The sequence below is a fragment of the Callospermophilus lateralis genome, chromosome 14, assembly GCF_048772815.1.
Source record: "Callospermophilus lateralis isolate mCalLat2 chromosome 14, mCalLat2.hap1, whole genome shotgun sequence".
NCBI lineage: Eukaryota > Metazoa > Chordata > Mammalia > Rodentia > Sciuridae > Callospermophilus > Callospermophilus lateralis.
Genome location: NC_135318.1, coordinates 20567581 through 20582669, shown reverse-complemented (window position 1 = coordinate 20582669; position 15089 = coordinate 20567581). Strand labels below are relative to the sequence as shown.

The following is a 15089-nucleotide window of genomic DNA, read 5'->3' as shown; positions in this document are numbered from 1 at the left end:
CCCCATCCCTTTTTGTTTTTTATTTTGAGAAAGGATCTAAGATTTTTAGGGCCTCACTAAATTGCTGAGACTGGCTTTGAATTTGCAGTGCTTCTGCCTCAGCCTCCTGAGTTGCTGGGATTACAGGTGTGCACCACCATATCTAGCATTAGTCTCTTATTTCTTGCTTAATTTTCCATTCTGTTTTTTAGGTCTTTAAGCATTTCATACTTAGTTCGTTATTATTTTATAATCTGTAACTTTTTAAAAAACTTTCAATGCATTATCTATAACTGCTGTTTTTAATATCTAAAATTCTTGAAGGTCTAAAACTGCTATATAATTACCATTTGCTCTTTCATAATTTTTTTTTTTTATATTTTGGTGATATTTTAGTTGTGAGCTCGTGTATTCAGTGTAATCTTTTGGGATTTTGAGACAAGTTTTTGGACTCATGGACATGTTTTCTACCAGAAATAATTCACGTTTGCTTTTGCAGGAATTAGCATATTAATTATCTGTATCACTTGGTTTTGTTGCCTTCACTAAAGAGTGGACCCCACATTTAAGGAGAGGTCTCTTTCAGCTTCCATGTTCCACTGAAGGGCTCTAGTTTTATTTTCCTGATACTGTGTTTGCCTTCAGGGCAACTTCACTTTCCCCCTTGCTCAGTTTCCATTATTCCTGCTCAGACTTTTATCATATCAAATTTTGTTTTCCTGTCTGATCTCTTTTTGAGAGGGTTAGGTAGGATACAGGTAGGGAATATTCTTAGTGATTTCTTCAGGTGAACTCAACAATGCATTAAAAAGTATATTCCATTAAAAGTATATTTCAAGCCAGGTATGATGGCACACACCTATAGTCCCAATGACTTGGGAGGCTGAGACAGGAGGATTGCAAGTTCAAAGCCAACATCAGCAATGTACCGAGGCCCTAAGCAACTTAGCAAGACCCTGTTTCAATATAAAAAATAAAAAGGAAAATAACTGGGGATAGTTAAGCACCCCTGGGTTCAATCTCTGGTACCAAAAATAAAAAAGAATACCTAGTCTGTGGTATTGCTAAAGAAGCAGATACCATACTTTGTCTTAACTCCAGACCTTGCTTTGGTGCTGTTGCATCTGTGAGTGCACTTTGAACCCAAGGATACTACATAAATAAGGCATTTTTATCTGATTGGTAGAAACTAAATGATTAGGAAAACAAGGACAAGTATAATTCCCTCCACGTGTGAGCACTACAATTGGGTGACGGTGGGTCTGTTCTGCAGTTGATTTGGTGGAAACACTAACCTGGAATTTGGGGGGATGGGGCTATGAACTTTTACAGGGAGATGTTATAGGTCTGGAGCGGGGCGGGGGAAAGACAGAGGTGATGGTGACCGAAGGTGTGACTACCGTTGCCTACACGCTGGATGAGGGCCTTATTGAGTTTGGAACAGCAATTGATGATGGCAATTACACCCGGTAAGAGGCTGTTGATAACTAATGTGGTAGTGGGAGAGTCTGGGTCTGAGAAGGGTAAATGGGGTGAATAATTACCTGGCCTCTTCCCTCCCTATGCCCCAGCACCAGTATTCCTCTGTGTCTTCTAGATCCTGCCCTCCTTCCTTATCCTGTGTTTTCTTTTCTCTCCAGGGCAACAGCCTTCTTGGAGACCCTGGAAATGACCCCAGAAACAGAGGCAATGTGGAAAACCTTGAGTAAACTGGCCCTAGAGGCAAGGCAGCTACACATTGCTGAGAGGTAACGCAGATGTGTAGAACTGAGGTGCCTGGCAGCTAGCCTGATATGGGGTTCATAGGGACTGACCCTATGAGCAGTTTACCCATGGGTTGCTCCTGCCCAGTGTGTAGGCACTGCTTCTCTTTCTGTTGCCAACAAGTACGAGACCCCTTCTGTGGGGCATTTATTCCCAACACCCTCCCATCCTAGATCATAAGGGAATGCCTTTTATTATTTTTGCTTCCCCTTCTTGCAACTAGATTCCCCTTAGGAGTTTTTAACACTCAAACCCTTCAGTCCCCCATGTATGTTGATGTTCCAGGAGAGGAATAAGACTTTAGATTCTAGCCTCCTTGAGTTCAAACCTCCCTTCCACTTACCAGCTTGTGACCTTAGAGAGGTTATTTACCCTTTCAAAACCTGTGCTTTATTTTTCTCTATGTCAAATAGAAATAATAATAATATTTACCTCATAGAATGGCAAAGAAGAATGATAACGGTAGAACAAATGAGAGAATCTTGCAAAGAGCTTATAGTATTATAAGTGTTCAATAAATGTCAGCTGCTATTTTGGCTAGGAACCATCATTGATCCCTTTCCCCCATTACCCCCATAGACTCTGAGCAAGTTTAAGGACTCAGTTTTCAAAATATATCCTGATATATCTGATATCTGGTCCAGCCCTACTACCTGCCCCTAGTGCAGACCACTGCCATTTTCTGTCTGCAGTATTATGAAGATTCTTAATGAGCCTCACTGATACTAGTCTTGGACCCCTACAATTCACTGATTCTACTGCAGATGAGGTAATTTTGTTTTTAAAACATAAGTTAGCTGGGTATAATGGCACACTCCTCTAATCCCACAACTTAGGAAGACTGAGGCATAAGGATCACAAGTTCAAGGCCAGCCTCAGAAACTTAGTGAGACCCTGCTTCAAAAAAAATAAAAATAAAAAAGGATTGGGGATATAGTTCATGTATAGAGCACCCCTGGACTCAATCTCAGTACCATAAAAAATTTTTTTAAAAGTTAGATTGTAGTCATTTTTGTGACCTTCCACTAGCTTACTGTTAATACTTAGTATAAAACCCAGGCTCCTGGGGTTGGGGCTATAGCTCAGTACAGAGCACTGGCCTAGCACTTGTGAGACACTGGGTTCAGTCCTCAGCATCACATAAAAAATAAATAAATAAAATAAAGGCATTCTGTCCATCTACAACTACCAAAAAATTCTAAAATAAATAAACAAACAAATAAAATAAAGGTATGCTGTCCATAAAGAGCAAAACAAAACAAAACAACAACCAAAAAAAAAAAAAAAAAAAAAAACCAGACTTCTGTGGCCCTGCAGATATTCAGCCTCTGCTTTCTTCTTGTGCCTGTTAGCTACTTGCCCATTAGTCTCCAGCCACACTGGCATCCATGTTTATTCTTAGGGACCTTTTCATTAGTCATTCCTTCTGCCTGAAATGATTTTTCCCCATCTTGCCATGACTAGCTCTTTCTCATACTCAATTATCAGCTCAAAAATTAGCTTCTCAGACTCTGACTACCAACTTAAATCATTCACTCAGTTACTAATAACAGAATCACCCTGGTGTTTCTTACTTTTCATCTTTTCAAGTTTTCCTTGTTTTTTTGTTTACTATTATTTGTCTATACTAGAATAGAAGTTTCTTAAGAGTAGGGCCTTCATCCTCCTTATTCCCCCATTGGGCCTCCAGTGACAAGAAGAGTGCCTGGCACATAGTAGATGCTCAGTGTGTATTTGCTGAACCAGTGGCTTAGTGATAGTTGTGTGATAACATTACTGTTAATATTATTGCCTCCATGCTGTAGGTGCTTTTCTGCTTTGGGCCATGTAGCAAAAGCCCGGTTCCTGCATGAGACCAATGAGATTGCAGATCAGGTGTCCAGGGATTATGCAAGTATTATTCTCTTGAGTCATTTAGTATCCCAAGCTGAGATTTCTTAATATTCACTCCCGTGATTCCTAACTTTCTAGCTATCCCTAGTTTCTTTCACCCTGTCCATCCCTCCTCTACCCTCATTTGGACCATTTTGAACTGCTCCTCAAGTGTATCATCCTGTGTCTTTCCTGCCTTCCTGTCTCAACCCACACAGACAGAATGACAAAACCTTCTTTTTCCCTGCAGGGTGGAGAAGGAACAGATTTCTATCAGGTCCGAGCACGTCTAGCCATGCTGGAGAAGAACTACAAACTGGCTGAAATGATCTTTCTAGAACAGGTAACAGGAAAAGAGGAACAGGACAGAAGAGAAAATCTAAGGGGGAAAGGGGAGGCAAAATCAGAGAAGGAAAGAGAACTGACTGACTAGCATTCCCCAGAGGTTTGAGGGAGAACTTCTAGAGGGTTATAGAATTAATTTCCCTCCTTCCTTATTTCCTTCTTTTGTATTAGTCTTTAATCTCACAGACTTCCTCCTTAGGTCTTCAATTTCTTCTTCCTTTTATAAACAATCTACAATGTTCCCTCTATTCAAGAGCTTCTCTGTGCAATTCTTATGTACAAGAGTAGTGTCAGGCTTTGTGAGGCCCCAACTTATACAATTTGAGGAGCCCTCTTTAAGAAAAATTGCCTTTGAAGATTCTGTGGAAAAAAGGAGTCCTGTAAAAACAAGAAACTTAGGTTTCTTTTAGTTTCATAGTAAATCCAACTCTGGGGCTAGGAATGTGGCTCAGTGGTAGAGTATGTGCTTAGTAGCACAAGGTCCTAGGTTTGACCCCCACAATAAACAAATAAAAACAAAACAAAGAGAGAGAAAGAGAAATCTACCTCTGCTTATTCAATAAGTAAAGGGTGAGGCTCTTAGTCCTCGTGGCCAGGCATCTTAAACAGGCTGACCAGGGAACACTGGTTTTTGACCCTCATATCTTTCTGGTGTCCCTTCTTCTGCCTGGTTCCCCTAGAATGCGGTTGAGGAGGCTATGGACATGTACCAGGAGCTTCACCGTTGGGATGAGTGTATCGCTGTGGCTGAGGCTAAGGTATTATTCTGTCTTCTCTATAGTTGTTCAGAATTTGGTCCCACCAATTTCAGAAACCTCCTTTTGTCAAGGAGACTGTAGGAACTAGAATAGTGTTGGGGCTGGGACCTGACAAGGTAAGAAGTTGAGATACTGGTGGTCCATGGGACTGGGTTTAGTGGCTCATGCCTGTAATGCCAGCCATTTGGGAGGTTAAGGCAAGAGGATTGCAGATTTGAGGCCAGCCTCATCATCTTAGCGAGACGCTGCCTCAAAAAAGGCTGAGGATGTAGCTCAGTGGCAAAGTACCCCATCCTCCCTACCCCCCAAATAAAGATATGGGTGACTTTGGGAAGATTTCCACTTTTACAGAAGGACTGGGGAGGTAAGAAAAGCAGAAGGGCAAGAAGGAGGGATGTGACTTTTATTTTCCTCTATGTATATCCAGGGACACCCAGCCCTGGAGAAGCTACGCCGGGATTACTACCAGTGGCTGATGGACACACAGCAAGAGGAGCGAGCCGGTGAACTACAGGAGAGCCAAGGGGATGGACTAGCAGCCATCAGCCTCTACCTCAAAGCTGGGCTCCCTGCCAAAGCTGCTCGGCTGGTACTGACCCGGGAGGAGCTACTGGCCAACACAGAATTGGTGGAGCACATCACCACAGCTCTCATCAAGGGGGAGCTCTATGAAAGGGTAGGGCTGATTTCCTTTTCCTAGACCTTATCATCTGCACTGTGTACACATCTCCCACCCAGAGGAGTCTTGGGGTGCATTCCTTCTATTAACACATTCTTATGTGTTAATAGGCAGGTGACCTCTTTGAGAAGATTCGAAATCCACAGCGGGCCCTTGAGTGCTACTGTAAAGGCAATGCATTCATGAAAGGTATAAGCTGTCCCTTACTGTTGTACACTTGTGCTCACCCAGTTTCCTGCACCTCTTTTGGAGTATCTATTAATGTTGACTGGCTTCAATTCTCCATTTCTTACCCATTCTCCATACTTCATTTCCCCGTCCTATTTTTCTGTGTTCCATCCCTGTAATTCTGAGCCCAGTGTGTCTCTGTCCCTGGCAGCGGTAGAACTGGCTCGACTGGCCTTCCCAGTGGAGGTGGTGAGACTAGAGGAGGCATGGGGGGACCACTTGGTGCAACAGAAGCAGCTTGATGCAGCCATTAATCATTACATTGAAGCCAGGTATGGTAGCATGGGGGTATAATAGAGATTTGGGCCTGAAGTGAGAAGCACTGGGGGCAGGGGAGGATACCACAGCCTAGAAGAAAAGATCTCAAAATGTAATTGGAGACTGGGGATGTAGCTCAGTGGTAGAAGACTTGCCTAACATGTGCAAAAGTTTGATCTCTAGCACTGCAGGGGGGGAAAAAGATTGGCATGTGCTTAAAGGGGCACTTTAGCTGGGTATATTGGCACTCACCTGAATCCCAGTGACTCAGGAGGCTGAGGCAGGAAAATTACAAGTTCAAGGCCAACCTTGGCAACTTATGATACCCTATCTCAAAATAAAAACAAAAAAAGGGCTGGTAGTGCATCTCAGTGGTAAAGTACCACTGGGTTCAGTGCTTAGTACTGAATGAGGGGGCTGTTTACTTCCATTCATCTTCCTCTTTCCTCATACATATTTATGTCTTTCCCTACTATGCCAGGTGCTCCATTAAGGCAATTGAAGCTGCCCTGGGTGCCCGCCAATGGAAGAAGGCAATTTATATATTAGATCTACAGGACCGAAACACTGCATCCAAATACTATCCTCGCGTGGCCCAGCATTATGCATCTCTGCAGGAGTATGAAGTAAGGAAGAGTCCTTTCTGTAGCTTGAGGCAATGCAGTACAGGGGAACAAGAGGAGCACCCAGAACAGGAAGTAGAGTCCAGTTTGCCAAATCCTTCTTTCTGGGACCCAAACAGCACTACCATCATAAGTAGGAAGAAAAATGGTTCACTTCCCCAGTTTCATCCCAGCATGACACAGACCTTCCTTCCAGATGTACAGGGTGATCTCTAACTCTTCCTGTGTCAGCATGAGTATTCTTTATGAATAACTCAGCATAGCTACAAAGAATTGCCTTGCATTGCAGAATTGTGAGGCCCTTTAAAATTCCACTGTATTGTTCTCATACTGCTTTGAGCTGGTCTTTTTTCCTAAATAGTAGGTGGTACAATTCATCTATACTTATTCTTTCTTCTCTATTATTATAAGATAGTATCTAAGTCTTTCTATCAACCCATCTGGAGTTAGTTTCTTCTTTGTAAAAGCTGCTTTAACTCTTTAACTCTGTTCTGACCTTTTGCATCTGCCTCTCCAACTGCAGATTGCTGAGGAGCTCTATACGAAGGGAGACCGGACCAAAGATGCCATAGACATGTACACCCAGGCTGGCCGCTGGGAGCAAGCCCACAAGGTAGAAAATGGGTGAAATCCATGATGAGAGAAGGCTTCTTAGTGATTATCATTCCTTGGTCTCTGATTTCCTTCACTAGGTCTCTTTCACTTGATCTCCCTCCTTCACTAGGTTCCTAGAAAGTTGAGAAAGAGTTCCAAAATATAGTCTGGATAATTTTATTCCTTAATCAAGGGGAAAGAAGAGATGAGGAGAAGCTCCTGACCCTGAGTATAATTCATAAGAGAGCAGGTGGATTTGGGATCTGAGCTTTGGTCACTTGTAACTTTGTTTTTTGCCTGTACTCTAGAGCTCAGTGGGGGCAGTTGGAACATAAAATTTGGAGTACATGCTCCCCAGAACAAAGCCTCACAAACTCTCCTGAAAAGATTTCAAAATGTATTTTAGCAGAATATAGTTTGCTTCTGCTTCTTATGAACTTGGAATTCCCTGAATTGACTAGAATGAATGGTAACCAAACTCCTGTGACTGCGGGTAGAGTTCAGAGTTCCTGAGTAGACAGGTTCCCCCGAAGACCTGCTTCCCTTGGGAATTGGCTCCTGAGGCTACCCAGGATCTATATATCTGCACAGCTAGCAATGAAGTGCATGAGACCAGAAGATGTGTCTGTGCTGTACATCACACAAGCCCAGGAAATGGAGAAGCAGGGCAAGTACCGTGAGGCTGAGAGGTGAGGCATCAGAGCCAGAAAAAGGGATGATGGGATTTGAGGATGCTTGCCCTTTGCCCAAAAGCAATGGCAGCAGGCATCTAGGTATAGGAGGCCACTGGTGTATCTCCTGTCCCCAGGCTGTATGTGACAGTGGAAGAGCCTGATCTTGCCATCACCATGTTCAAAAAACACAAATTGTATGATGACATGATCCGCCTGGTAGGGAAGCACCACCCAGATCTACTCAGTGACACACACCTCCATCTGGGCAAGGTGAGCCCTTCTCTTGGTCCTGCCCAGCTCTTCTCCAGCCAGGCTCCCTTGCCTCCTCTCTATCCTGATCTATCTTCCTGCAGGAGCTGGAGGCTGAAGGCCGACTGCAGGAAGCTGAGTACCACTACCTTGAGGCCCAGGAATGGAAGGCAACAGTGAACATGTACCGCTCCAGTGGGCTTTGGGAAGAGGCCTACCGGGTAAGGAGTACATGCCACACCAGGGTACCACCATTCCTCTTTTCCACTTTCAAGTGACTAATTCTAAACTGGTCATAGCATCTTTGAAATTATAATGAAAACCAGAACCTCTTTTGCCAGAAACATATTCACATCTGTAATACACAAAATTTCACTTACAATTTTAAAGGTTTGTGGACTTCCTAAAGCCCAACCTTGGTCCCTAAGCATTTCAACTCAAGTTAAAAGACCTTTTTTTTTTTTTTTGGTGGTTTAGAATATATACCTTATCCTCATTAGAGCTGAGGTCAGGAGGTCAGAGATGAGAAGGGAGCATACTCCGCAGTGGGGGATTGCCAGTGACATTGTTTTGCAGGTGGCCAAGGCTCATGGTGGAGCTAATGCCCACAAACATGTGGCCTACCTTTGGGCAAAGAGCCTGGGAGGAGAGGCTGCAGTTAGACTGCTTAACAAGCTGGGACTCCTGGAGGCTGCTATTGACCATGCTGCTGACAATTGGTAAGGCCTGAAGTTTATCCTCCACTGGCCCCATCCCAATCAGAGCCCCTATATAGAGAAAGAAAATAGATGTTTAACTGAGAAATATTTCCAAAAGCTGAGGCAAGAATGAAGATATGTGATAAGGAGAGATCCTTGGAAGGATACAATAAAACAATAAGAATAAATTAGTAACTCTGCTCCCATTTTCTGGGGACTCAATGTTTCATCTTTGGCTGTTCTAAGAAGGGTTGAAAGGGAGCAGTTTGGAAAGCTGGGACTGCACTGAGCAGTAACTTAGTTCTGGATAATGGAAGTGTGAGTCTGTTAAATGCAAAATGAAATATTCTTTTTGGTTTTTTAGTACTGGGGAGTGAATCCACTGGCACTTAATCACTGAGCCACATCCCCAGCCATTTTTTATATTTTATTTAGAGACAGGGTCTCACTGAGTTACTAACGTGCTAAGGCTGTCTGTGAACTTGCTGACGTACTAAGGCTGGCTTTGAACTCATGATCCTCCTGCCTCAGCATCCCGAGTTGCAGGGATTATAGATAGGGATGTGCCACCGTGCCCAGAAAAATGAGCTTCTTTCTTTCCTTCTAATATTTTGTAGTTGTCAATGGACCTTTATTTTGTTTATTTATATGCAGTGCTAAGAATCAAACCCAGTGCCTCACACATGCTAAACCTCCGTCCCAAAATGAGCTTTTCTTAAGCAAAAGTTACAAAGGCCAGGAACAGAATCAGATCACTGAGAGTAGTCTTGCTTGTCTTTGGAGAAGCCTTTTTTTTGTTGTTGCTAATGTGACGGGGCTCAGGAGAGGGTGTGGAGCAGCAGGAGCCCTCCTTGCCTCTACCTTTCCTATTTGTCTGCCCACCCTCCTTCTGATCTCAGGGAAAGCATAGACTTGTCCAGGTACCTCTGGATCCATGGTGACAGTGATGTAATCATCATGGGGCTGCCAGTCTGTCTTCTTTTATATCTCTCCATGATTCTCTTATCACTTCATATCCGTTATTTAAAAGGCTATCCCTTTTTCTCCTGTCAATTCTTGGTCTTTTTCTGTTTTCTCTTGCTTTTTATAAGTATTAAGTAAGCAAACCCTGTCTGTACCTTCTTTTTCAGCTCCTTTGAGTTTGCTTTTGAGCTTTCCCGGCTAGCACTCAAGCATAAAACCCCCGAGATTCATCTCAGATATGCTATGTACTTGGAGGATGAGGTATGGATGTTATTATTTTTTATACTGGGGATTGAACCCAGGGGTACTTAATCACTGAGCCACATCCTCAGCCTTTTTAAAACATTTTATTTAGAGACAAGGTCTTGCTGAGTTGCTTAGGGCCTTGCTGAGTTGCTGAGGCTGGCTTTGAACTCAGGACCCTCCTGCCTCAGCCTCCCAAGCCACTGGGATTACAGGCATGCACCACCACACCTGGCATGGATATGATTTTGCCACTCTATTCTGCCCATAGCCACTGATGCCAGATGTTCAAACTCCTATCTCCTGGCTGCCATAATGCCAGCCATCCTTTCATCACATGTGGCTACCCTTTCTTTTTCCATAGGGTAAGTTTGAAGAGGCTGAAGCGGAATTCATCAGAGCTGGTAAACCCAAGGAGGCAGTCCTCATGTAAGTTACCCCATAAATTCCTTATCCTGTTCTCCCAATCATAGCCCCAGGATCTTTCAGGTCATCTTCACCTTCATTCAGACCAATAAACAGTACCAAAAAATCTGACTCCCCCTCAGTGACATTGCTGTTTGTATCCTGCTATTAAGGCCTCAGTCTTATACTCAGTATCTCTTTTGTCTCCCCATGGGGCAGGTTTGTCCACAACCAGGATTGGGAAGCAGCTCAGCGTGTGGCCGAGGCCCATGACCCAGACAGTGTCGCGGAGGTGCTTGTAGGACAGGCCCGGGGAGCCTTGGAAGAGAAGGACTTTCAGAAAGCAGAAGGGCTGCTACTTCGGGCCCAGAGACCAGACCTTGCCCTCAATTATTATAAGGTGGGATACTGGATTTGGGGCCACGAAGGGAGGGTGAGAGAGTATGAGAGACCATAGAGAGCCATGCTGGCCCTGGTACTAAAAGACTGGAGAAGTGGGAAGACAAACAATAACAAGAGAAGGCCAGGAAATCAGTGGGTCCTTGTGTGGCAGTAGGATGCTTCCATACTTCCCTCTGCCCTCCTGATACCTGAAATTCTGAGTAGGAAGCTGGACTATGGAGTGATGCTCTTCGGATCTGCAAGGATTATGTACCTGGTCAGTTGGAGGCCTTACAGGAAGAATATGAAAGGGAAGCTACAAAGAAGGGGACCAGGTATGAAGCCAGAGGTCCCTGCAACATTGGCAGTGCTGGAGGATAGAGGTCATGAGGTGCACAGGATAGACCATGCCCTCTCATCTCCACAGGGGCGTGGAGGGACTTGTGGAACAAGCTCGACAATGGGAGCAGGCTGGAGAGTATAGCCGTGCAGTCGACTGCTACCTCAAAGTGCGGGACTCTGGGAGCAGCAGCCTGATGGAGAAGTGCTGGATGAAGGTGAGGGCGCCAGACCTTCCTGCTCTCCTTTCCCTGGGTCCTTTTGTGCTCAGTTCACCTTCTCAGACATTCGTCTCACTCCTGTGTCTGTTTTTAGTCAGATAACGGATATCTGTTGAGGGCCTGCTGTATGCTAGAGCCAGAACCTATAAAGATGATAAAGGGGGGTGTAAGACAGAGCTCTGAAAGCCAGAAATTAGAAGTTAGAGGAAGACATGTCTCAATTAATTAATATTGTACCTGAGAAGAGACTAAAGGATATGAATTAAAGTGGAGTTCAGGGAAGGTGAGATCTCTGTGGGCCAGAGCTGGAAAATCAAGTCCAGACTCATGGCCAGAGAGAGGCCACGACAAAAACATGTGTTCCGCCTCTTCTACCCAAGAGCTCCTGAAAAGAACCCTCCAGCAGATTAAGCCAGTCCAGTACATTTCCCTAATTCTAAGACAAATGATATTAGAGAAACAACCAATAGGGTGTGTGTATGTGAGAGAGAGATAAGATATGGTCTCACACAATTTTATGGAAGTTGGCAAGTCTGCAGGGTAACTGGCACATTGGAAGCCCAGGAAAGCAGATGGTGTTGTTCCTATTTGAAGGTGTCTGGACTCCAGATGCAGAAAGTGTCAGTGTGTAAATTCCAGTCTGAAAACAGTAAAAACCCAATTTCCCAGTTCAAAGATGTCCAAACAGGAGGCATTCTCTTACATGGGGAAGGACCAAGATTTTTGTTCTGTTCAGGTCTTCACTTCATTGTGGTCTTCCACAATAGGAAGGGCAGTCAGCTTTACAATGTAAATGTTAACCTCATCCCAGAACATCCTCATACACAGTAAATGAATTGGACATAACTTTCTTATGTTCATATATGAATACATGACCATTTAACCCCACAATGATAGGAATGGGAAACTATACTCCACGTATGTATAATATGTCAAAGTACACTCTACAAAATACACTCTACTGTCTATAAAACAATAAATTCAGCAAAAAAAAAAAAAAAAAAAATCCTCATAGAAATACCCAAAATAATGTTTGACCAGATATGGACACTGTATATACCAAGGTAACACATAAAATAACCATCACACATATAATCACAATCAGGATGCATGTTTAGTTTAAAGAATGTACCTCAGATACAGTGCAGTATAGTACTGGGAGTCATGGACAGTTGAGATTGTCCCTCTGAATTCAATGTTGGTGTGATGATGCCCCTGCAAGATGTCTCTTAGGTTTCTGAGGTCTTATCATTGAATAGCCCCTAGAAATTTGAACAGAGGAAGTAGAAAGATGACTGATGACAGGTTATGAGAGTCTAGCCAATTTTAATCTGCAAGTATTTATAAATATCTGTTGTGTTTTACTCTGGAGCACTGTTTATGGGGTTTTTGCATGACTTGCCCTTCTTCAGATTAGTCAGAGGATGGTGGGGGAGGGAAATACTGATTAAACTTTGAAGGGTTTGTCAGGCCAAAAAAGGCAAGAATAGGTGAGGGAAAGAGCAGGGGGTAGACTGTAGCTAAACTGCATCTTGTGGAAGTTAAAATCTGGGAAAGATATCAATCTCACACTGAAAAGAGAGTGACCTTCTGGGATGCTTGGATTTATAGAATGACTGAGTTTTAAGTGTTGAAAGGAATCATCAAAATCATCTAGACCAGCACTGTCTGCTAGAAATGTGTAAGTCACATATATAATTTAAATTTTCTAGAAGCCATGTTAAAAAATAATAATTATAATATATTTTATTTAACCAAATTTATCTAAAATATTGCCACTTCAACATATACTCATCAAGCTTTACATTGTTAAGAGATTTAATTCTTTTTTTTTTTTTTGTACTATCTTCAAAATCTAGTGCATCTAAGTAAAGAAACTGAGACTTGTAAAAGCCCAACACAAATAATTGCCGAATGCCTGGACTATTCATTTCAGAAGTTATTTCCCTATATACCATAATACCAAGATTCTATTTGTGACAAAGAACTTGAGAAACCACTTTATCACAGGTACCAGCACCAAATGCAGTGACCTCAGACAGCAAAGGAAGTGTCTGGAAGAATTACAGTAGGCAGAACAGAACAGATTAGACCACTGATGGCCAACCAAAAAGTCATGAACCAAGCTTTGCCCAGGAAGGTAGAAGGTGAAGGAGAACACAGAGAGAAAGTTGGCATCTGGAGGGGAAAATGTATGAAAGAGGTGAGACCAAGGAGCCCTAGTAGTGTTTGTTTCTCCTACTCATTTCCATCTTCTTTTCAACCAATTAGGCAGCTGAACTCTCCATCAAGTTTCTGCCTCCCCAGCGCAGTCTGGAAGTAATTCGGGCAGTAGGACCCCAGCTGATTGGAATTGGAAAGCACAGTGCAGTAAGTAGAGTGCTAGGACTGAAAAGAAACAGGTCCACAGAGATCAGTGGAATGGTGACATCACACCCAGGTGTGTGAGGTGGGCTTCCTGGCAGGTGCAGCAATGTTCTGGGGCAATGAGGGAGAGCTCACCAAGAAGAAACTAGGGCGTCCAGGGGAAAGATGGTCTCCACTTTGATGTCCCACTGTTTAGGCTGCAGAGCTCTATCTGAACCTAGACCTTGTCAAGGAAGCAATTGATGCTTTCATTGAGGGTGAAGAGTGGAACAAGGCTAAGCGTGTGGCCAAGGAGTTAGATCCCCGGTAAGCTCATGACCTTCTCATTGGGAAATTGTTTTACTTTTTTTTGTAAATACAGGGAAAACATTCTTTGGGGGAGGGTTTCATCCCAAGATAATGAAGCTTGAGATCTCTATCCATTTCCCATCTTCACAGGTATGAAGACTATGTGGACCAGCATTATAAGGAATTCCTCAAGAACCAGGGCAAAGTGGACTCGGTGAGACTTGAAGAGTTAGTGAGAGACAAGATGCAGAAACAGGGCTGGAGGGTTAGCTCAGTGGTAGAGCACTTGCCTAGCATGTGTGAGGCCTGAGTTCAATCCCCAGTGTTGCAAAATCAGCAAAAAGATTAGAAGCAGAATGTGGGTGAGAAGTTTTCTTTTCTCCCTCTGGTCATCTCTTCTGAACTATCTTTTGCATTACTCTCTAGCTGGTGGGTGTGGACGTGATTGCAGCTTTGGACCTGTATGTGGAGCAGGGCCAGTGGGACAAATGCATTGAAACAGCTACCAAGCAGGTGCTCCTCTCTCCTCCCCATTCCAGCTCCTCTCTACATATTCCCCTGATTTTCTGCCAGCTCCAGAGCTGCCTCTCTCACCTCTACCAGAATCTAATCTCCAGAGATCCTAATCAGAACCAGAGAGTACAATCTGATGCTGCTTCATATTCTGATATTGGAGTCAGAGTTGCATAGGCCCATTGCCTCCTAAACAAGTCTGTGGCTTTAAGTTACCACCTCCTCCCTGCCTGTCTTACCAATCCCTACCCTCACCTGTGCTTTTCCTCCATCCCTGGACAGAACTACAAGATTTTGCACAAATACGTGGCTTTGTATGCAACTCACCTGATCCGGGAGGGTGGCTCTGCCCAGGCACTGGCTCTCTATGTGCAACATGGAGCTCCTGCTAATCCACAGGTACCAGCCTTCTCCTTGAGGCAAATGTTTCCACCAGGGGATTCTTTCTTCCTCTAGAATTACCCATCCCTTCAGGGACTGTCTTCTCAAAGGATTCTGCCCTTTGAGAACATCATGGCCAGAGTCCCCATCCAGCCTCTCCTGATGTGTAACCTCTCAAGAAGACTTACCCTTTGAAGAAACATCCAATGAGCTATTTGTGCTCTTTGTACCCAAGGACCTGTCTTTTTTTTTTTTTTTTTTTAAAGA

General features: G+C 43.6%; 1 protein-coding gene across 4 annotated transcripts in view; it reads left to right on the top strand.

Annotated features, from left to right (window-relative positions):
• Positions 1-15089, top strand: part of Ift172 (intraflagellar transport 172) — a 36939-nt gene that overhangs the window by 17867 nt on the left and 3983 nt on the right. For 2 of the 4 annotated variants that reach the window (XM_076832810.2, XM_076832814.2), the window contains 24 exons: positions 1312-1448; positions 1620-1727; positions 3549-3633; positions 3866-3958; positions 4641-4718; positions 5146-5394; positions 5508-5586; positions 5777-5897; positions 6365-6509; positions 7030-7119; positions 7692-7789; positions 7909-8044; positions 8128-8244; positions 8600-8742; positions 9852-9945; positions 10292-10356; positions 10552-10732; positions 10939-11048; positions 11141-11270; positions 13545-13643; positions 13837-13946; positions 14079-14142; positions 14355-14441; positions 14724-14840. In XM_076832810.2, the coding sequence (XP_076688925.1) occupies positions 1312-1448; positions 1620-1727; positions 3549-3633; positions 3866-3958; positions 4641-4718; positions 5146-5394; positions 5508-5586; positions 5777-5897; positions 6365-6509; positions 7030-7119; positions 7692-7789; positions 7909-8044; positions 8128-8244; positions 8600-8742; positions 9852-9945; positions 10292-10356; positions 10552-10732; positions 10939-11048; positions 11141-11270; positions 13545-13643; positions 13837-13946; positions 14079-14142; positions 14355-14441; positions 14724-14840 (2736 nt within the window). The remainder of the gene's footprint in view (positions 1-1311; positions 1449-1619; positions 1728-3548; positions 3634-3865; positions 3959-4640; positions 4719-5145; positions 5395-5507; positions 5587-5776; positions 5898-6364; positions 6510-7029; positions 7120-7691; positions 7790-7908; positions 8045-8127; positions 8245-8599; positions 8743-9851; positions 9946-10291; positions 10357-10551; positions 10733-10938; positions 11049-11140; positions 11271-13544; positions 13644-13836; positions 13947-14078; positions 14143-14354; positions 14442-14723; positions 14841-15089) is intronic. The other 2 variants (XM_076832811.2, XM_076832813.2) reach the window with 2 other exon arrangements.